Raw genomic sequence first — 22892 nt, 5'->3', positions numbered from 1 at the left:
CCTGCCAGCTACGTCTGACAATACCTCTGTTACAACCGCACAAACAAAGACTCAGAGAAAAGTGTGTTTCTCCCTCTCTCTCTGTGTTTTTGTGTGTTTTTTCCCTTAAAGGCAACCATTCATTACGATGACAAAGGGGTAAAGAAATGCATTATCATAATTAATCTTGTGTGAGACTGTGGGTGGCAGCTCCTACTCTCTTCTGAGGCTGACAGAGGTGCTCAATGCAGAAAGCATGTCTCTCTGCTACTAGGCAACTTTTGGCTTTTCATTGATATCTAAGACACTTTTATCTTGCAGAAAAAAAATGGTAGAACATTTTTGATTAATGTTGCCAGAATCATTTTTGCCTTTTCAATAATATTTAGGGTAACTTTGTGAACTTTCAACCAAACAGCCCGACTTTAAACGTTTTGTGGCTGACAAACTACAAAGGTTTTGGTTGATTTAGAAAGACTTTTTCCATCATCAAGGAATGCAAGTCTTTGTTGTCCTTATACAGCTTTGTTTTTCTAATCAGGCCTGGCTAGCACTTAACCAAATATTAACACTGTGTTTTGTCATCATGAAAATAATTTGTTCATTTGGATAAGAGTTGGCCTGAAATGTGTTTGTGATTTGTTCTTTTTCGGCCTATCGGCTTGCACAATTTCAGCAAATATCATTTCCCAAGGTCTTTTTTTTTATGTCTCAGTCTGTCTTGGAGCTGGATCTGCTGGTCTGTGGCTTATCACTTTAAACTGCTCAGTATAATTATTGTAAATCACCATCACAGAAAGAGATAATGGCCTTTAGACCTTTTACACAAAGATGATACATTTAATACTTGGTGTAAATGAGAGCGATGTCATCCCTCCTCAATCACTCTCACATCACTCAGTAGATGTACTATTCGATTTACATCTGTATTCCAGACTTGGGTCACATTTGCAATTACTTTTTATAGTTTGTTTGGTGCCAGATTTGTTTTCATTTCTGCCACAGTAGACATTATATAGACAATCATTAGAAAGTGCATGAAATCCATAAAACATACTTCTCTGTGATTGACAATTTACCTGATCCGTGTCCCACTCCAAAGCAAGTTAAGACATGTTTCTAAGAATTATTTGCTATTTCTGTTTGATCCAGGCCTGGTATATCTGGGGATTTGATATCATACTAGGAGCTGAGGACAAATTTATATCACATTACATAGCTGTAAGAGAGTCCAATATTGAAAAAGAAGGGTTTTAAAGGGAACCACACATTCTCCAGATGTACCCCAGTGTGACCCGTACCTTCATTTTTCATTTGAATCATTCGTTCATACTTTATATAGCTATCAAATCATTTAAGTATACAAAATGCAGCCTTGTGATATCAGATGTATGTTTTTTTGTACTTTTAATCAAGTAATCTGATTTTCACCTCACTTCTATGTCCTAAGTGACGATGATTATCACTGTAGCTCTGATGAAATCTAGCCCAGGAAAATGTTCTTTCTCTCTCTCTCTCTCTCTCTCTCTCTCTCTCTCTCATTCCTCCCTCTCATCCACCTTTTACTTATCCCATATGAGGGAGAAAGAAGAAATGCGGTCGTGACCGGTCCCACAGCCTCTCTTTACGATAAATAAACACTCTCTGGGCTTGGACCCCGGGCGGCTCGGCTGTTGTGTGACGGCTGAGTGCCAGAGCGGTTCCCCAACTCCCGCCTAGAGCACATACAGAACCCCGGACAGCCAGGCATGCATGGATGGATGAACGGACGGATGGATGGAGTCACTGGGGAGAAATGAAATGAAGGAACGGAGAGAGGGAGATAGGCAGAAGTAAACGGAGGAGGGGGGGGGGGGGGGGGGAGAGAGACGGCACAGGAGGGAAAGATAAAGGTGTGAAGGAGAGATGGAGAGATAGGAGGAAGGGTATAGGGGATAGGAGTGGAGACAGCGGGACGGAGGAGAGGATATAGAAAGGAAAAGGGGAGGACAGACGGAGCGGGACAGAGAGGGACACAGGAAGGGGAGAGTGGGGGAGGACGGAGGGAGAGGGAGCTAGGCGGTTTGTGTTTGGAGGCCGGGGCGGTGTGATGGCAGATATCTGGACAGCGCATGGTCATCTCAGATGGTTTATTTATCCAAGGCCTCCAGACCAGGCCTCGGACCTCCCTGAGTTTGTTAGGCTTGAAGGGGCCCCCTACCACACAGCCCAATTCCTCACATTCCACATTAGCTCCCATTTCCAGCTGCCTGTTTCCCTCTACCACTCAACCCAACCCAGCCCAGCCCAGGCAAACTATACCCAATTCCAGTAAAGTGGAGGAACAAGCCGGCCATTGCCACCCTAGAAACATGAGCACAGTATAAGAGCGCATGGTCCCCTCCGTTTGGACAGATGGTTCAGTAAGTATCTGTGTAGGTGTTTCATTGAAATACTGTAGTTGAGAAGGTAAGTACAGCGTATTGTGATCCTACTGCCCATTATAAGTCAATGGATAGGCTGATACAATAGGTGGATATATCCGGTTGTGTCAACAGGAGAAAAGAGGTGGCTCTGCATACCTGCATAAACTCGACCTCGACTGCAGTGCTAATATGTGGGCTGCTTGTCACTTACCCTTTGTTAGACTGTCAGTAAATGTTTAAAAAGCACAGATAATTGCATCCCTGGTGTTACTTTTTCATAACCACAGATCTAAAGGCTTCAGTGCAATGTAATGGTTTTATAAGTAGGCATTACATTTTCTTAATTGTTGAAACTTTTAGTGGCAAAACTCTTCAGATCTAATCTTTCAGGAAAATGAAAAACATCAGCTTGGTAATTTGACCCCATATTTACATTCTATAATGCACACCACAGACGATGAAAATCTAAAATGTATCTGGGTGTGGTTTCCCTGAAGGTATCTATAGCTCTAAGATAATTCTGAGCCTGTTGACTTACAAAGGTTCAAAGAGGATCTTAATGATAGAGGGGTATTAAACGGGAGTTTATGATTGGTTAACCACCAATATTGGCCCATCTGGTGACCTGTAGTCGTCACCACACACTTACCCTGATTTTAATGAAAGCACAGACTTGTGAAGCACAAACAAAGCAATACAGAGCTAGGTTCTATTATTTAATTCTGTGTGCCGGGTTTTACTTTTCAAGTCATGTTGCCTGTTTGCAATTATCAGTATTTAAAGTTGTGGGGAGGAAACCTAAAAGCCAGCGATGACAGTTGATCCCTATGGCAGCTAATGTTGGATATTGAACTTAATGGATAAAATGTTCTACAGTGAAAGAAGCAGTTAAAATGCGGTACAGTGAAATCTCTCTCTAAAATCCTTTTGGCAAAATGTCACTCTGTTCCGTCTATCAAATTACTATCACATAATTACAAAATCACTTAATATTCATTTTAGATACTCAAAGTGTGTTCAAAGTGAATATTTGTCACTGGTGAAAGAGAACTGTGTTACTGTGAGAAACTGCCCATCACTCTTTATTACAGTGTTACATCATACTTTGTAATTAGTAATAAATAATGAATGGTCCCAGAAAGTGTCTCCTTGCTTGTTATCACAGATGAACAGATTTTTGGTATAGAAACTTTTATTCCTGTTATGTGACGTTTTAGTACTGTTTGCTTTTGATGGCTGTACAGTGGCAACATTTAAGCGAATGTAGATTAACAATTATGACTGACAGTAGCCTACTTTTTCTTCTTTATGATCCACTATGTGTTCCCCATTGATGCTGCCCCAGTTGCTGATCCCCAGCCCTTCTAATAGTAATATACTACACTGAATGTACAAAATATTAGGGAGATTTCACCTACTCTTTTCATGAAGTACACTGATGAGCCGAATCCAGGTAAAAGCCATTATCCCGTATTGATTTCCCTTATTAAATCTATACTAATCACCAAGGAGGAGATGGAGACAGAGAGAAGCAGAGGAGTTACAGAAGGATTTTTAAGCTTTGAGACAACTGCAAAATAGGCTGCAACTCAATATCAGGAAGATGTCCCTAATATTTTGTACATTCAGTGTATATTACGTAAATTCATTACATACATATGCTGGTCTGACCACTCACGCTCCTGTCTCTCTCTCTCTCTCTCTCTCTCTCTCTTCCTCTCTGTGCATGTAAACAGTGATGATGGACGTAACAACTTGACAGCAAGCTGTGACATATACGTAGATTGAACCTGGAACTACCAGAGCTGTCAATAGTGGAACGAGTCTCTAACACCAACACCTATATTCAAATGACTTTACTTCAGTTTCAAATTGCTTTACAGTAGCCCAAAGGGCCTCAAATTGGCTCCAGCCACCTGAGAAATGTTTCACACAGCGGCACTGGTTTGGTATTTAGGCAGAAAAAGTCTCTCTAATGTGGTAACGTTTTTTTCTTCACCCCTATACTGTCGTGAGTGGGGCCAATGGGGAACATACATAAGCAAACCAAACCACTCTAACCTCTTTCGTAGAAATTAGAAAACAATCTTGAAGGAGAGCCCTTTCTTTTTAAGACATGTTTCAGATGAACCCCTCTCTGAATCCATGAAATGGTGCATGGAAAGACATGGAAACCTTCAAAAAGTCTCCACAGAGATAAGGGCTTCATATTGAACCATGCAGCTTCAATGCACTATGGAAAAAAAAGATACATCTGAAACAATTTTTAAGAATCGTTACCAGAGACAAAGGGGTTATTTTTTCTATAGGGTGTAAGAAAACCTATCAACCTTCCATGCACTGCTAGGAGCTTTTGGCTACAAGAGGTGAGGCTACAGCTGTTAGTGCTAAAAACTTACACACACATACACTTCCCACAGCTGCCTGACAAACTGCACTCACAGCAAGGACTGGTGAGGGCGAAATAGGACTTTTTTGGGTGTTCTGTAACAAATGTGTCGCTCTGAAACCTCATGTTCTATGATTAGACACAGAACATGAGTTGGCGGGTCAGAAGCTGCCTTGATTTACTCACAAAGTGATACTGAATGTGTTGAGATTGTTTGATCTGTAATTCTCACATAAAATAGAAAGAAAATGTTTACATTCCGTTTTTTTTTCTCAAAAATGTGTGAAAAGCTGAATTAACTTTTTTTTTTTTCCCTTATAGCCTAATGATTTGCTTGAGGATGAAAAAAAAATTGTGTGCGTGCGTGCCTGCTGCTGTTATATCAATAGATGGCATGTGCGATTGCTTCTTACAAACTGAAGGGCTAAGCCACTGGGAATAATGTTCAGAGAGCAAGTGAGGCGGGCAGGCAGCAAGCTGTGTGTGTGTGTGTGTGTGTGAGAGAGAGAGAGAGAGAGAGAGAGAGAGAGAGAGAGAGTGAGCGCGCTTGTGTGTATCTGCGGGTGCATGCGTGTATGTGTGTATGTGCGCGCGCGCGGCTGTGCAGAGTTTATTGAAAGAGTTCCTCTCTCCCTCCCATTCGCCCTCCTCCTCCCCTCCTCCTCCCTCCAGCCCAGGCAGCAGCAGCCTGGGTGGTCCCCCTCTCTCTCCACTTTGGTGAGCTGTTGCTTAGCAGCTAATAATAGGCGATGTTTGCAAAGTAATTTGCCTCTTCCTTGGCCAATGGGAGCCGGAGCACTTTTCCATCAAACCTCCCTTTTCAGGATTTGCCGAGAGGCGAACTTCTCCAAATGTTACCGCTACAGGATCGGAGTTAGACTTGACACGGACGGCTCAGACATAGGCTACTACTACTACTACTACAACTACTACTACTACTACTCCTCTCTGAGACGTTGTTTTATAAACCATCGGGACGAATGAAGACTGAAGGATCTATACGGATTTCGGCGCATAATGTTGGGATGGAGTTGCGAGACTTGTTTGGCTCCAAGGAAGACTAGAAAGTATTCTTCTAACTTTTCCCCGGCGGTGCTGGATGCGCTCGTATTCTATGTTGGATTATTGTCGCTTTTTCTGAACTCGCACCGTTTCTCTGTCGCTTCGCTCTGCGCCCCGTTCACCCTCTTTGGACTATGGCCTCGGATCGCGGGGTCCCAGGGGCCGGCGTCTTTGGAGATTTACCCCCGAGTTATACGCGCTCTCAGCCGCCTGCGAACTCAGACCTACTCCGGAGACCCAGCTACTGCCACGCTGCTTTCGCACTTAAACAGATCTCAAAGGTGATACGACGCTTGTAGTCTAGAAGTGTGGAATATGAAAGCAGCTCTCATTCAGCCGGCGATGTGAATGAACGTCTTCACGGGCAGCTTTGATTTACCAGTTTATCCAAGAGTGAATCGTGAGGCGAAGGCGCATGTGGAAGTGTAGGGTAGGCTGAGGCAGCGGCTCCCAAAACCGGGATCCAGGGACCACCAGGGTTCCCCGAGGGAGTCCCCAGCGAAATTAGGATTATTGCACTGTTATCTCACTGTTTGGCTACTTCAACCACCAGAAGTTAGCATGAGAATGACTATTGTGATCAAAGGGTTTACTCTCCGCTGTTGTCACAGTACATACAAACAGCAAAAATCTTCCCCGATGGGTTATGGGACAAAACCTTTATCATATCGGGGTCTGGGGTCTAAAGTGACTCGATCAGGGGGTTCTTGACATTAAAAAGTAGGCTATGGAAACCCCTGTTATAAACTGTTAGGATTTATGCGTGAGTTTTCACATTGGGCAGCATATTAAGTTCGCTACTTGTTTGCTGTTTGTCATTATGAGTGGAGATGAGTTTTCCATTCATTTTTTCCTAGAAGCCACCGTGAGCGAGAGGGGCTATTCCCATCGCAGTTGTTTTGTGCGTGTTTTTGGCTTTGTGCAGGCAGCGTAGAGCGCACTGGCCCGGGGTCTGTTTGGAAATGTGGTGGGTCCTGTAAAGGAATTCACTGATTGAGTTTGATCTGACAAAGCATCTTTGGACCGCCCGGATGCTTGGACGTGTTTCAGCACTGCTGAGAGAAACCACAACACCAGTGCAATGTCTTCTGCAGAAGTGACATTTGTAGCGCAGGGATTGAACGGTTTTCCCTAACGTGCACATTTAACAGTTATATTAAAACATGGAGCAAAAGAGTGCGATGCAGATTAGAATAGTTGTTAGTTGAAACTCACACTTGTAAGCAGCTGACAGTAGTAACACATTAGTTTACACTCTTGCACCCATAGGCCTATGGTAAGTCTAAAGGAGGTTGAACAAGGCTACTAATTGCCTACCAGCTGGCATCATATAGTCTACTTACATCATTTTTTCCAACTGTTAAACACAAGCAGAACACATATGGTGACAGCCATGATATTCTTTATTGTGTACCCAATAAAGACTAGATGTAGATATGATAAGAAGCCCTATGTATACTTACAGGCTTTTGATACGAAAGTAACAAAGTCCAGATCTTACTTTGTGTACAACTATAATGTAAATGCTCACTCTGACTGTGACGTTCATTACAAGTCTTGGGTTTGTGGTGTGTGGATGCAGCATGTCAGTGTTTGGCCAAACTCAGTCTATCTTTGTCAGATTAAACTAATTCAAGATATATGGCCCATCTCTTCTCTATAGCTGTTTCTCTAGAGTTGTATGCCGTGTATTACCAGGAGCCAGTTTCCAAAACAAATCTTGACACTAATGCTAGGCCTAGTAGAAATTAGTGCTATTCTAAGTCTGTGAAGTCTATGGGGTAAAATAGTGTCATTGCTGGGATGCTGTGGGAGACCCGGTCCTGGATCTGGAATGAGTTCAGGTGATGGAGGTGGGATTTTAGCAGGGGTCCCACAGCACACACTGGGCAGGACAGTATTGGCATAACTGTGCTGTCAAACATTGGCACTTGATGTGTCATCAGTCATACAAAACGTTATCCTGCGTTCTAGAGAAAGATATCTCTCACTGAATATAGTTGCATGAGTCTTGGATGCTGGTTGTCTGTGCATGTAGCTCTCCAGCTATGGCCTGACAATCTGTTCACTAGAGACAGATGGATACATAGACAGAGAGAAGAGCTATGAAACTTGCTTTCGTGGATGCATCAGTCATGTACAGTAACATAGCAAGAGTAATAATAATAATACTGTCTTCCTCTCGCCCTCCCTCCTGCTTCATCTCCAGGGGAAGGCGGTAGGTCAGAAAGCTCCTCTGTGGATCCGGGCGAGGTTCCAGGCCCTCCTGTTCTCTCTGGGCTGCCACATCCAGAGGCACTGTGGGAAGGTCCTCTTTATCGGACTCTTAGTATTCGGGGCTCTGTCCGTGGGGCTCCGAGTCGCAGCCATCGAAACGGACATCGAACAGCTATGGGTGGAAGGTGAGTCCCAAGATATATGTGATTTGATATAGCATGCGTTTGTCCCGACTGAGCATTTGTTCTTGTAAGGCAGCAACACAAAACATGAGCTATTCACTTTTGCACTGGAGTTTGATGTTGACATATTAACTGCGTCACACTCAAATACAACGTGCCATAGTGTATCCTTCAGGTAAGTCAGCGGACTATATGAGTTCAGTCTTTAGTCATGCCTGGATTTGGTGACTTTATGTTCAAGCAAAGTATTTTTCTTTTCGTTTTGACGGCTCGTTACTTTCCATTGGGTTTAACTGGAGTTTGAATGACAGCAGTGGGTGGTGGAGAGAGGCAGGGTGGCCATATAGTGTCATCTCAGTGCCATGGGAGGGCACTAGGTGTTCGATGACTGACAGACTGGCTGGTTGTCTGGCTCAGCCGCTGCCTGCATAGTTAAGAGCGTTAGCGGTTAACAAGGTTGAGGATTTGGAGGAGCTGGTTTCATGTTGTTTTTCATGTTTGGCTGCATGAAAGTGAGCATTAGTAAGAACACCTTGGTGATTTTCCCGCGACACTGCCAGTGCAAAACAGGGATACAAGCTCCTTTACATGTAGCTCACTTCGCTGTCTCCTGTGTGGTGGATGTGTTAATCTGAAAAGTTCTAGATGTTGTGTCAGTGTTGTTTTAATCGTGTGTGTTTGCTCCTTAATGAGCTACAGTTTACCCGAGAAATCCAAACACCTCCATTACACTAATACATTACAATGCTCTCTCTCTCTTCTGTCACACAAACACGATCTCTCTCTTGCCCTGTTGACTTTTCTGTCACTGTTTTTGTGATGCGCCGCTGCCTCACAGATCTCCTCTACATTTGACATTGCTCTTTTTCCTTCTTCCCGTCCTTCCTTCCCTCCTTTCCGTGCATTTTAGGTTGAGGTTATCTGTACATTTTCGTGGGGCAGAGGCAGCTTTATTTGGTTTTTCACACTGGCCAAATTCCTTTTAAACCCCCAGGCTTTCAGTGCCGGGGCTGATCCCCGCAGCAGATGGACTGTGTGAATGGTTAGCCATCTTTGAGGGCTCTGACCCCTCCCCCCCTCGGCTCCCTGTGTGGTCCCTAACTATTCTTGGATTCCATTCAACAAGAGGCAAGCAGGCAGGCAGGCAAGCAGGCACCACCCCCCCCCACCCCCCCACCCCCCCCACCCCCCTCCACCTCCTCCTCCTCTCTTCCTTACAAGAAAAAAAAATATAAGTGAATGCAGCTGAAGTTTACCCACCTGTTTTGCACGCTCTAAAAGCGCCACAGCAGTTGGTGAATATAAACAGACTCTATAGGGTTTTTTAAGCCCACCATGTCACCAGAGGACTTGGGAGGCGGGGGGGGTTTCTCCCACAGGAGCCTTACGGAGGTGTCAGAGGAATCACACACTGGCGGTGTCAGAAGAAGTGTTTGGAGGCTCCACTCTTCGCTTGGTTTATGACTAAAAGTCAAAGCCAGTTTCTTGATGAGGCAAAATAAAAAAAAAGATATCTCTAATTGTACTCACTGAAATGATTAGCTTGAGGTTGGCAGCAAATGCCTGACTCATACAAGCCACTTCTACAACAACAAGCAATAGAAATTTGAATTTTCTCAGTCTCCCTTTCCACGGTTTCATTCTGGTTAGTGTAAAGCTTCAGGATTACCTCTCGAGCTAATTGGCAGAGCTCTTAAAGGAGATGTTTAGATGTTTGTGTGCCAGTTGTTTTGCCGTGGGATTGAGGGAGTTGAACCGGGGGCTGAAAAGGAATGCTGTGCCTTTAAGAGGCCGTGGCCATGTTTCTAAAGTTTCTGCCTGCCTTGTTTCCACCAATAGCCCATTGACAAAGCTGCTAGGGCCTCAATGGAGAGTAAAGTGGTTCGGTAACAAGGAGAGGTTAGTTCTCTCTCTCTCATACACACACACACACTGACACACACACACACACACACCATTGCACATAAGCCAAAACGCAAAAGGGAGGAAAGATATGTTCCCTAATAGGACAGTTGATTTTATAGCTTAGATCAACAGATGTATATAGATGAGTGTCTCAAAAATCTGTTTTTCTTTCTTTTCTTTAATACATTAGCCATTTCATTTTATTATACAGTGCAATGGAAGCAAGAAATTAGTTTATGTATCTTTATTGTAAAGATATATAAATATATGCGAATCGGCCCTTTATATTTGACAAATAATGCTGTGAAACTGCTCTTTACTACTGCAGTATAAGCAAAGCATTTTCCACTTGTATCCTAATTTGTTCAAAATAAAGTAGTCATGTCATAGCTGTGAATTGACACCTCATGTGCTAATACTGTGCCAACATCGTGCAAGCTGTGTGTGTGTGTGTGTGTGAGGAGCATATGCTTCCCATCATATATCCATAGTGTAGAAGCTGCCCCCACAGTACACACACCCACACACACACTTGTCATCTTTGCCACCTTTGGTGTGTACAGCTTGGCCCGCCTGTCTGCCTGCCTGAATTTCCTGACCGCACGCCTGTCTGTCCGCCTCGGCTTTGTGTACGTCTGTTTATATTCCTACCTGTCTGTCTGCCTGCCTGCCTACCTGTCTGTCTGCTTGCTCTGTGAAGTCAGGCCACCAGGGCTTTTTTAATTGCTTCCTCCCTCCTGCCGCACCAACACACAGCAATGCAGCCTGTCTCGCTGTAGAAAGAGATAGACGGACAAAAAAGAGAGAGACGCAAGGGGAAGTCGGTAGCATTAGATCCAAATGCTATATCCCTGCATCCCCAAACTTTCTTGTGTATTGTCTAAGCTTTCACTAGTCAATCATGAGGGCACTTGTGTGGAAAGTTGTTAGCAGGACCTACAACTTTGAAGTAAAAAAAAAAGTATAAGGGGGAATTGTGCCTCCAGTCCACACACCTGTGTAGGTGAGCATGAGGAGGGCGCTGTGAAAGCTATCTGTCTGTTTAGTCTGACAAGGGGATTAAGGCCTATTTTTGGCTTACTGGTGAACTGCTGAGGAGAATCTGAGACAGAGACATCACCCATCACAATTACCTTAAATTGCTCACATCATCCTTGTTTGGGCCACTGCTGTTTTATTGTTGTATCATATAGCGTATTTCTTGGAAAGTGTCCATCCCAGTTCAGATTGGCCAACACCGGCAGTATAACAGACATTTGTTTTTCAGTATAACAGCCATTTGCATATATATTCTTTACGCTGTGCTATATCTACCCAATACTGTTTATTTCTAGGCGTTAGGCTTATAGCCCGCCTAACAGGTTTGAGAGTGTGAGAGTCGGTGTGAGCTGGGCAACGTGTGACCCAGCCTGTATTGTCCACACGGAGAAAAGAGAGGGATCGTAAAAAGAGGTGTAGGGAGACGAGGAGGATGAGAGGAGACACTGGGGGGTTGGGGCAGGAACAGGGCGGAAGGTTTATGGCTAGTTGACACTTTTTTGCCAGCGTTTTTGCCTGTCTCTCTCTATAAAAAACATCAAGTAAGAGATGGTCCCATGCCCTCGTGTCTTTCTTTCACCCTAAAATCTGGGGGTTTGGGACTCTGAGAGTGACTTTTTCTTAATGTACAGTCTGGTGAGAAAGTGGTTGCTTGAAATCTTACTCAAATCAATCAAACTTAAGCGATTTCTACATTCTGTTGCCTTGCTTCAGTGTGTTTGAAAAGTTGTTTGTACCGAAAGGTTAAGCTTTTTCAGCTGGAATTATTCCCCTCTTACAAAGGGCCACTTGAAAAGCTCGTTTGAGAAAGAGAGGAAAGAAATGGCCTACATGTCGAAGTGGTGGTGTTTACTCTTACATTAACTAAACTCATCCTTCTTGGCAGAGTTTGGGTGAGGCATGACAGACATGTACACACAGTCAAGCTGTCCAAATATGAGTGCAGTGAGACAGGGCCTATCCGGATAGCAGGCGCACCACATGTCCCATAAAGAGGCCGTGTAGAAAGAGGATAGGAAAGGGGGAGGTAAAAGAACATACACACTCCGCATAGCATGAATGAGCCAAGGCATAGGGGAGACTGAAGTGTAAGCAACCAAAACTAGCCTAGCCAAGAAAGCAGCCAAGGCCTTTCCCAGAGATGGAGAGACCAAGAAACAGAGAGATTTAAAGAGAGAGAAGGTGAGCGTGGACGAGAGTAAATGAGCGAGAGAGAACGCGATTGAGTTCACGCAAATGAGCAAATGCACACGTGGGCATTTTGGTGTTTGGAGCGGTTTCTCTAAACAAACCTCGGAGCGGCAGCAGCAGGTAAATGCTATAATTCATCGGAGCGCACACAGCGCCCCAGTTCAGACAGAGAAAGGGAGCTCTATGAGGCATTATTGGAGGTGAATAGCGCGCGGCGGTGCCCCAGCTAGATAAATAAACTCCCAGCGCTCAGGGCCCGGGACCTCACTGGTAGAGAGAACAAACAAGACCAGAGTCAACCTGGGTCACTTCTAAATGTTTATTTCACCCCCTTCCCTCCATCCCTCCATCCAAGTCTGCCTCATTCCATCCCCTTTCTCACCCCCCCCCCCCCCCTTCACACACACACACACACACACACACACACACACACACACGCACTCTTCTCCAACAGTCAGACCAAGACCACCCCCCAACAAATAAACACACATGGAGCAGCTATAGATACATGTGTATGTGACATATTGCGCTTGCTTCCATGTTATTTCAAACACACACATTGCTCTGTACCTGTCTTTTTTAATTAGGTGGGAATTTGGCAAAATACTTTTGTTTGTAAAATGTAAAACAAAAAGTATTCATCATATTTTTACTTGACAATGGGCTTACAGCCACATTTACAGTGACAAGATAAAATATATCTATTCACGTTTATTTCCGATGCAAAGCTTATATCAAAAGGGCGCTGCACTCTTAAACTCTTTCTGCAACATCAAATGCCATATCCTGAGAAAGGCTGCAAAACAACTGAGAGCGGGATAATGAAACCTCAACCAATATCTTTCAGTGTGGCACCCTTTCTTTCCTAACTGAAGAGCAACCTTTGTCTTTGGTCTGCGTGAAATAAAGCGACACCAGTCACCTTAGGGTTTGCACCATTTGCCTCCCTCTTTACACCATGAAAGTATAAAAAAGTAAAGAGAGAGAGAGGGAGAGAGAGAACATTTTCTTGGTACTTGGGAGGGAAAAAAGAAATGGTTCTTGGGCTCAATAAATTCATTTCTCGTCTGAATGAGACCAGCAACGTGGAAAAATTTTGCCTTTCAGGCAGGGATGAATGTATGTTTCAACCACACATTAAGCAGTATTAGCGGTCAGTGGAGTGTCTAATGTGACTATTTTTCACAGTGGCCAACACTGCCCATGATTAGCATAATTAGCAGAGGCAAGCCTATACATATGGAAATAGAAAGTGCCTAAATGCCAACCCTGGTGGAAATTTATGTGTGGTGGCTAACACCACTGGCACATCTGAATAGAATGTAAGTGAAACTGATTTTTCATGTCGTTTTCTCTGTTCTATACTGTTTTTTGGGTTTGATCTCATGGTTGCTGTTTTTTTTTTTCACGATGGAGGGGGAGCCGGGGGATGCACGCAGATTGAAATTGATTATTTTCTTTTGTCATCTTCACACATGATTAGGTTTTTCTCCTCCTAAACTGAGTTTAATACAACTGTCCTTGACAACTGATGGATACACCCACAGCTACAAATGTGTGTGTACACAAAACACACACACACACACACACACACACACTGTATTTCTATAGGTAAGATACCAAAGCGCCAGCCTCTCTCTCTTGCCCCCAGCCTCAACCCCCCCCCTCAACCGACTCTGGCATTGTTTTACTGGCTGGGAAAGTTTTGGTCCATTTGCTTTTGTTGTGAAAAAAAGTTCCCTCTTTATTTTATTCCGCTGTTTGTTGGGAAACATCTGAAAGAAATTGAAGGGTTGAATGACAAAAGGGTGTGCATTCAGTCTGGAGCTGCACTGGGAGTTTGTATGGAGGAACAGCCCATCTGCTGGGGGCAGCCTGCCTGTGAGATGCCCTGGCTGGGGGATGCCACAGGGCAGGGCCAGGCTCTGCAGCTATGGATGAGGACCCAAAGTGGGGCACAGCCTTGTTCCTGGTGGGTCCATATGACAAAAGTATTGAGAGGTTTTTGTGAAGCTGGGTTCCAGGCCAAGAGAATAAATTTCTCATTTGGCTCCCGTGAAAATGTTTAAGAACCGTCCATTGTGGGACATTGTGAAAAGAGCTGCTGAGAAAAAAGGTAAATGATGGATGGAAGATGGCAGCCAAAGGGATCCTTTTAGTCAGATTTCTTGTATTTTTGCTGCTCTGAACCGGTCAGATCTGTTTTTAGGGGGGAAATATACATCATTTCTGGCACAATATACACATAAATTAGCTGTTTGCTTTATCATTTTATCACGCGAATGAGGAAAAGGTAACGTCCAGCGTAGCATTATGTAGCAGGTAAAAGCATACATGTCACTTTCAGCCTGCTTGGTCTTGGGTCTTCCTCCATAGCAGCATGAGGCCTTTCAGCGGCCCCCTAATCCAGCTAATCTACCACACTAAACTTTGAAGGTGGCCTGGTCTGACCTAGTGTGGCCTGGAACTGGGACTGGGCCTGTATGCCAAAACAACAGAATAGAATAGAATAGAATAGAATAGAATAGAGTTAATCTGAAACACAACACTTCAAAGGTGGCCTTGGCTCTCTCTTGGACGCCAGATGTGAGAAGCCATATATTTTCACTGGTGTAAAAGGTTGGTTTGGGGCGGGGGGCGGCAGTGTGGGTGTGCAGCTTGGTCAGGTGGAGAGGAAATGGCTGAGATTGGAGAAGACAGGGTCCAGTGGTGAGGATACACCGGTGCACACATACACACAGGCACATGCACATACTGTATATACACACACACACACACTAATACAAACATATATTTGTACGCCCACACCCATGAAACCACGTCAGGGCTTGTTATAACTGTTTTCACCCGGTTTTCGCTCTCCTGATGTCGTTAGTGTTGTGAAAGTGCTTTTAGTGGCGAGGCTAGTAAAATTGTTTATATGCTGAAGTTGCACCCAGCAGAATCAAGTAGTTTGCTGTAATTTGTAAGACGAGGTTAGAGTGTCTCTAAAATACCTGACTTTTGCATCAGTGCACTCTACGTAAATCTAATAAATAAAAACATGAATTGAAAGGATTCTAGATGGGTTTTAGAGGAAGTTACTTTTTGTTTCTGATGATTTCCTTTTCATTTTTGATCATGTCACTGTACACTGGCTAATATCTCATGTCACAAAATTGCTCATATAATAAAATGACTAGCCACTGGGGTGTTAAAACCCCAGCTTCCACACTCAAAGGCGCTTTCTTCCCAGGGTGGGAAAAAATGTCCAGGAACTGTCTCTTTAAGGCTGCGGGGAGAGCAGGCCGAGTGGAGAGAGAGAGAGAGAGGGTGGGGGGGATTGAAAAGAGAGAGAGAGAGAGAGAGATAGAAAGAGAGAGAGAGGAAAAGGACAGAGGAACCAAGAGATCGAAAGAAAGAGAGACCAAAAAAAAAAGAAAAAAAAAAAGAAAGGACAAGTCTTCCATATGGAGCGAGAGGCTGAGCTGAGCGGAGCGGAGCGGAGCAGCGCGAGGCTCGGAGCTGGGTGGTTGGGGCCGGACCAGGGGTTGAGGAGAGAAGGCGAGAAAGAGAGGGAGAAGAGAGCGAGAGAGCTAGCTGGCTGCCTGGGTGGTCCAGATGGGAGGAACGAGACACAAATAGCTATAATTTACTTCAGGAGGCCTGTAATTACAGAGCCAGAGTCTCTCCGAGCCACCCAGTTCCTGTTGGGATCAAAACCCCACGCTGCAGAAGTTAACATACGAAATGTCAAAAAAGGTTTAACAGATGTCAAAGAGGTCCACGAACGGAAAGGGTTCCATTTTGTAGTAGCCCTTTTTGATTTGAAATCTGTGTAGTGGGGAACCTATAAGTGGAGTCGTGGGGAATTTTATGTCTAAGCCCCAACTTAAACTGTTTATGCACCATTCTTTGTGAGTAAAAGTGACTCTGATTCTGAGTTAATTTCCCCCCACAGAATGACAATGTGCAAAGCCTAAAGCCGAAACATTTCAAAGGATCAGTTGTGAAATGATACAACACGCTCCATACTCTTCTCTCAGTGTGTTTCATTTCCTCCACCGCAAATCAAAGAGTCAGGAGAAAAAATAAAATAAAATCTGTGTTGTGGGGGAATGTATTTGAACTAATGTGGCGAGCTTGGAATGGAAGCTTCTTTCATGTTTAGAAAAATGCTTCCATGACTTTCAAAAATGACGTAGGGCCAGAGGTGCAAAGCATGTCCAATAGCACGCAGTATATTCCCTTTATTATCATTTTGTGATGCACAGAGCCAGAGACCCAAAAAGACACCCGTAATTGCAAATAAACGGGGTGACTTGATATTCCCAAGCCCCTGCGTAGGTAATTAAAGCCTTGAAAGCGAAGCCTGGAAAGATTGGACTGTGTCTCCAAGGCCCAGCGTTCTAACCTGATCTCACACTTTCACAGCGTAGGCTGAATAGTTTGTTTTTTCTTTTCTCCCCATCAATTATAGGAGCCTGCTCCAGGCTGGGGGGAGGTGCAGCGAGCGTGAGGGAAAGAAAGAAAGAGAGAGAGAGAGAGAGAGAGGGGCAAGGGCTGCAAAGAGTATTTAAGAGTAGGAGAGAATTAGATGATAAAGGAGGTAAAGCCAGGAGAGTGAAAGTGAGAGAAAGAGCGAAGAGAGTTAGAATGAGAGAGAGAGGAGAGTGGAGGTAGCTCTCGCCTCCAAACTCTCTCTCTCTCTCTCTCCCTCTCTCTCTCTCTCTCCCTCTCTCTCTCTCTCTCTGGGGTTGTCATGTAGTGGGACAGCGAGAGGGGCAGACGGGCCCTCTGTGATCCAGCGCGGCATGTTTCATGTCCACTTGGCACAGCCACAGATCCCCCCGGCTGGCAAACTCTTTTCAGGGCAACCTCCTGTAATTAGGGGGCTGGAGTCTACCGCACAGCACAGCTCTCCCTCTCTCTCTCTCTCTCTCTCTCTCTCTCTCTCTCTCTCTCTCTCTCTCGCCCTCTCTCTCTCTTTCATTCTCTTTCTATCTCCCCTGCTCTCTTTTGAACCATTCGCTCACCATTTCTCTCCCTCCCTCACTATCTCTGACGTCCGTATTTCTCTCTCTAATTCTCCGTCTCCCTCTCTCTCCCTCTCGCTCTCTCTCTCTCCGTGGGCTTTGATGTCTTTCATTCCCAACTTCTGCATGCCACATCAACACCATCGCTGCTCGCTGTTCCCCCTCATCCAACCCTGCCACCACCAAAATATTTTGTTCTTTCCCTCTCTCCCTCCCCCCTCTCTCTCTCTTCTTCTCTCTCTCATTCTTGAACTAATTACTAATTCTCTCCCTCGATCTCCTTCATCTCTCCTCTTCTTCTTCTTCTCTGTTCTGTTCGTGTCTCTGACTGCTGTAAACCATCATGGGTTTTCCATCATGATCTTGCCACTGATAAGCCTGGAAGAAAGGTGTTCCCATTGCAGTTCCATTATAGTCTGGTGCTTTTAGACCAAAAATACAAGTTCATGCACTTGAACTAGTTGAGGTGCACTTGAATTATCATTTGGCCACTTGGCATTTAAACTGCCTCAAAGGTGGACACAGGACAGATAGATCAAGAGGAGCCGGTGCAGATAAGTGCTACTCGAGTTTCTTTTTAAATGTATTCGCCCGCTGCTGTGCCCGTATCTGCTGCCCTGTGTGTAAAGTGGTGAGGGTTTTTGGGGCATCAGAGGGCTGGTTTTCCGAGCTAACAGGGCACATCTGTTTCGCAGAAGAAGCCAATGAGAAGCTGTATTACTCATTTCTCTTGGCCAGACGCTGGCTTGTGTGAAGTGCCTTCAAAACCAACACTGGCGAGGGCCAAGGGCGTTGGTCGATATGCGTGTGTTCTTGTGTAAGTGTGTGCACATATGTACGCACGCGACCCACTTCCATATAGGATCCAAGTGTGTGTGTGTGTGTGTGTGTGTGTGTGTGTGAGTCTTTGTGTCTTTGCATGTGTGGCGTTCAGGAGCACATTCTGCAATATTTTACGCAGATAATATTTCCTGGACTTTCCAACTACCTCCATCCCCCTTTCCATTTCTATCTATCTATCTATCTATCTATCTATCTATCTATCTATCTATATTAATTTATTCTTTATTCCTTCTTCCCCAGCTGGCAGTCGGGTGAGCCAGGAGCTTCGCTACACCAAGGAGAAGCAGGGAGAGGAGTCAGTGTTTACCTCACAGATGCTCATCCAGACCCCCAAAGAAGAGGGCACCAATATTCTTACCCAGGAGGCTTTGCTGGTTCACATGGAAGCTTCCCTGTCCGCCAGCAAGGTCCAGGTGTCACTGTTTGGAAAGTAAGTGGACCGAATAGTAGTGGACAAATTTGAGAGATGAAATGAAAGGAGACTGGATTGAACCAGCGTTGTAGCTAACACCGAGACATTTCTGTTGTTTATGCATTTACCAATAATATAAGTTGCTAAAAGTGTCTTTAAAACTACAAATAAAATCACTACTATGTACATCTGACCTGACTGATATTTTCTTTTCTGTAGGTCATGGGATCTCAACAAAATATGCTACAAATCAGGAGTCCCTATCATAGAAAATGTCATGATTGAAAGGGTAAGTTGACAAAGGAAAATGCAGAATGTATTTTTTGGGTTTCTTATATATTTCATATTTGTATCACATATTTTTAAGGCTAATATCCTGAGTAATTGATCACACTGATACAACATTACCAGGTACTGTAGCTCTGTGTTGTTTTATAATGCTTCATTTGTATTTCCTGTCCCAGATGATTGACAAGCTGTTCCCCTGTATGATAATCACCCCATTGGACTGTTTCTGGGAGGGGGCCAAGCTACAGGGAGGCTCCGCCTATTTACCGTAAGTCTCAGAATATTTGCCCCACCTGAAATGATTAAAATGTTAATATCTCTCCCTTTGCTGCCATGGCTTCCATCTGACATACACCGCAGACTAGAGACTTTGGACAGGTTCCGTAACTTTCAACACGTGCCTCGATGGAGACGTACAGTTGTGTTTCCAGTAGTCTGTCAGTGAGTGAGTGCTGTGACTGACAGCAGCGGTCAGTAATAGAGTTCTTTTAGGGCCCGGAGAGGCATGGGAGGGGAGGAGGGAGGGGCAGGGGGGAGAGATCCTGACAGCGAGAAATTCAAAGAGAGAAAGTGAGGGAGAGATGGAGTGAGTGAGTGAGTGAGGCGAGGGAGGGACGGAGGGAGGAGATGGCTGCAGCAGCAACTGGGTGGTGGGTTGGTAGAGCGGAGGGCGGGGAGGTGGTGGTGGTGGTGGTGGCAGGGGAGCCCTTTGGGTCAGACAATGGTAAGCATTCTTTCAGTTTACGAGTGAGTGTCCATCAGTGCAGGGGCCCCCGGAGGAGGGAGGGGGTGGTGTGGTGGGGGGGGGCGGCTTTGTCAGCTCGCGGCTAACACTCGGCATTCTCATGGTAATGCCCCGGGCTCCCAGCTCCCAAGTTGTCCAACAAATAAAATGGGCAGTATTCAAGCCTCAAGTCCCCCGAGAAAGAGAGAGAGAGAGGCTACAAGACGGTTAACAGTGGAGTCTGGGGGTATTTGGGCATTTGCGGATTCAGGGTTTTTTTTTTTTTCTTCGGCTTCTTCTTTTGGGACGAGGTTCTCTTGAGAAATTGAGTCACTGAAAGAGAGGGGTGTTTTTTTTTTTTTAGTCGCCAGAAGTGATATTTCAATTGACTCCTTCGTTTGTAAAAGATAGTTTAGATCATAGCGGCTGTTTCTTTTCTTTCTCCCAAAGAAATCATGTGTTGTTTTTTGCTGTCTAGAATTGAGCACTGGCATGTTGCATGACAGGCCAGCGCATAGGGAAACAAACACTATTTTCCCTATAGCATCTCCCACTTGCCTTCATGTGAAAGGAGAGAAGCAGAAAGAGAGAGAGAGGGACAGAGAAGGAGAGGGGGGTCTTTGATGATCCACTGATCCCTCAAGTATTCCTCTAAATCACAGAAACTGTTGAACGCCTCTTGTTGTTATTTATTAATTGTTGTGGGGTTTTTTTCTCTTTTGCCTGCGCAGCTGAAGGGAACTGGGGGTGGTCACTGAGGCCAGTGTCCCCCTAGTCAGCTTCCGCTTCACTTCAGCCCTGGTTTTAAATGCAAAAAAACAGAGTGAGAGAGAGGGGCAGAGGGAGAGAGGCAGAGAGAGAGAGAGAGAGAGAGAGAGAGAGAGAGTGAGGAAGAGTGAGTGAGAGAGAGAAAAAACTTGGGAGAACAAAGAGCAGCAATCTATGGAAAAACAAAAGGGCCCAGGCCCGGTTCACTCAAGCAAAAACTAGCTGATAAAGGAGTGTGTCTTTGCGAGCAGCAGCAAAGGGACCCTGGTATGTGGGAATAGGAGAGGAGCTCTCTTCATGAGCCATTGGAGGGAGATTGGGCCAGAGTTGAGACACTTTGGGATTCTTTTATTTCTCTCTTTTTCTCTGTCCCTCTTCTTTCTTGCTTTCTTTCACTGTATAAAATGTCCATCTTAACAAGTCTTTGAATCGTGTATTGAGTCAAAAAATCTAATTTTTCTTAAGTGAAAAAACCTGTCAATAATGTAGCAACTTCTTTCTTTCTTTCTTTCTTGCTTTCTTTCTTGCTTTCTTGCTCTCTAAGATTTCTAAGAAGGAACCTTGCAGGCTATAAAAAACAACATTGGTCTTAACCAATGAGTGAGTTTAGATGGGCAGAATTGCCTGTACCAAGTCAACCTCCACTACAGGCAAAGCTGTCAACTGACACCCAAAGCCCTCACTCAAAAGGCCACATAATAAGCTCCACTATGGAGAAAATTATGAATTTAGCCTAAGGAGAGGGAGGATAGTGGTGCAGGTGAGGCAGCAATGAAAAGCTTCAGGATTAGGCTCTTTGTCAGTGAACATCACATCACTGAACAGTGTGAGAGAGCAGCAGTAGGCCTCTCATAGCCTCACAAACACGCACACACACTCACACACTCCTTGCAGAACCCAGTGGTTGCAGGACTGCAGCTATGTAGCCCACCTGCCTGCCAGCCCAAACACCTACTGGGGCGCTCTCTTCCCTCTCTGCTTTTCCTCTCATCCCTCCTTTCTTGTCTCCTTTCTCTCCACCCTCTCTTCCTCACCTTTGTCCCTCCCTTCCAGCCTCCCTACCTCTCCCCTTCCCTCCCTCCTTATCAAGACGTTTGGGAGGCAGAGGTAATCGTTATGACTCAATGCAGGACGTTGAGGAATGGGAGTGAGCAGGCTGCCGCCGTGCCTTTTCCCCGGGCATTGTGGCAGCGTGAAACAGGATAATAAACGCTATTTTATCCAGCATCTGCAGCTAGCCTCCCGCCTAGCCCAGCACAGGGAGAGAGAGAGAACTGAACTGGGCTGAAAGAATCATAGTTTTCCTGCACAAAGTGAAGATTAGCAGGAATTCAAAGCCATGCAGCCGCAAGGGCATTACAGACACCCAGTGACACATCAGAGTGCACCGAGCCTTAGACCTTAACTTATTGTACAGTGTATTCTGTAAGTTATTGAGTTATTTCACAGTATCTTTGCATTGCTGATCGTTATATGTGTGCATTTGCTCTCCAGGGGAATGCCAGATATCCAGTGGATGAATCTAGACCCAGTCAAGCTGATGGAGGAACTGAGTCAGTTCACCTCACTGGAGGGATTTAAGGAGATGTTGGACAAAGCCCAGGTGGGACACACAACTACACACTGGCAGATTAACTGAATGAATGTCTGACTGACTTACTGACTGACTTTATCACTTGATTAATTCATTATGTACATAGCTACACACCTACATGGATACTTTCTCACTATTTTCCAGTTTGTTTTCCATGCTTTCCAAGAAGATTTCTAACATTGTTTGATTCCGTAGGTGGGCCATGCCTACATGAACAGGCCTTGTCTGGACCCCTCAGACCCCGACTGCCCCCTCAGTGCACCTAACAAGGAGCTAGGAGAGGTAAACACTCACACACACACAAATATGCAAGCTCGCTCATATATACAAAAAACAGGCAAAAAAATACAGATACACCTAACATCCCCCATCTCTCCGTCTCCTTCTGCCTGTTCCTCTCCTGCCCCCTCTTTTCAGAGTCCTGACATCGCTGGGCGTCTCCAGGGTGGTTGCCATGGTTTCAGCCGGAAGTTCATGCACTGGCAGGAGGAGCTGATCCTGGGAGGGCGGGTCAAGAGCAGCCAGGACGCTCTGCTGAGGTGTGTGTGTGTTTATGTGTGTTTTGAGATAAGTATAGGGAAGTGTTTGCAAGGGTCAGGGGTCTGAAAGCGTAGCTGCAAGTAAGTATAATAACATAAAGGTGTCCCCAGTATAGTATCAGTGTAGAACATCTGATGCAGCTTATCCTTACTTATAAGATCCTCTTATAGAAAGATGCAAGGATGAGAGAGAGCAGGAGGGCAGATTATTGCCAGTCAACCAGCCAAGCAGGCAGCCAGCTAGCCCGCCAGTCAGCCAGCGAGCCGCCGTGACTGTGGAATCTGTGTAACCCCTAATAACCCAACAGACACATGCTAGGAATGCCTCGTACCGAGAGGGA

At 45.0% G+C, this 22892-nt stretch overlaps 1 protein-coding gene across 1 annotated transcript in view; it reads left to right on the top strand.

The window, feature by feature from the left end:
• The first annotated feature begins 5632 nt into the window (after positions 1 to 5632).
• ptch2 (patched 2) overlaps positions 5633 to 22892 on the top strand; it is a 34643-nt gene continuing 17383 nt past the window's right edge. The window contains exons 1-8 of the mRNA XM_071925063.2: positions 5633 to 6116; positions 8045 to 8237; positions 18467 to 18656; positions 18858 to 18927; positions 19103 to 19194; positions 21913 to 22021; positions 22208 to 22294; positions 22430 to 22551. Of these exons, the coding sequence (XP_071781164.1) occupies positions 5970 to 6116; positions 8045 to 8237; positions 18467 to 18656; positions 18858 to 18927; positions 19103 to 19194; positions 21913 to 22021; positions 22208 to 22294; positions 22430 to 22551 (1010 nt within the window). The 5' untranslated portion in view covers positions 5633 to 5969. The remainder of the gene's footprint in view (positions 6117 to 8044; positions 8238 to 18466; positions 18657 to 18857; positions 18928 to 19102; positions 19195 to 21912; positions 22022 to 22207; positions 22295 to 22429; positions 22552 to 22892) is intronic.

This window comes from Centroberyx gerrardi, chromosome 13, assembly GCF_048128805.1.
Source record: "Centroberyx gerrardi isolate f3 chromosome 13, fCenGer3.hap1.cur.20231027, whole genome shotgun sequence".
NCBI classification, from domain to species: domain Eukaryota; kingdom Metazoa; phylum Chordata; class Actinopteri; order Beryciformes; family Berycidae; genus Centroberyx; species Centroberyx gerrardi.
Note: the sequence above shows the minus strand (reverse complement) of the source record. Positions and strands in the feature narration are given on the sequence as shown.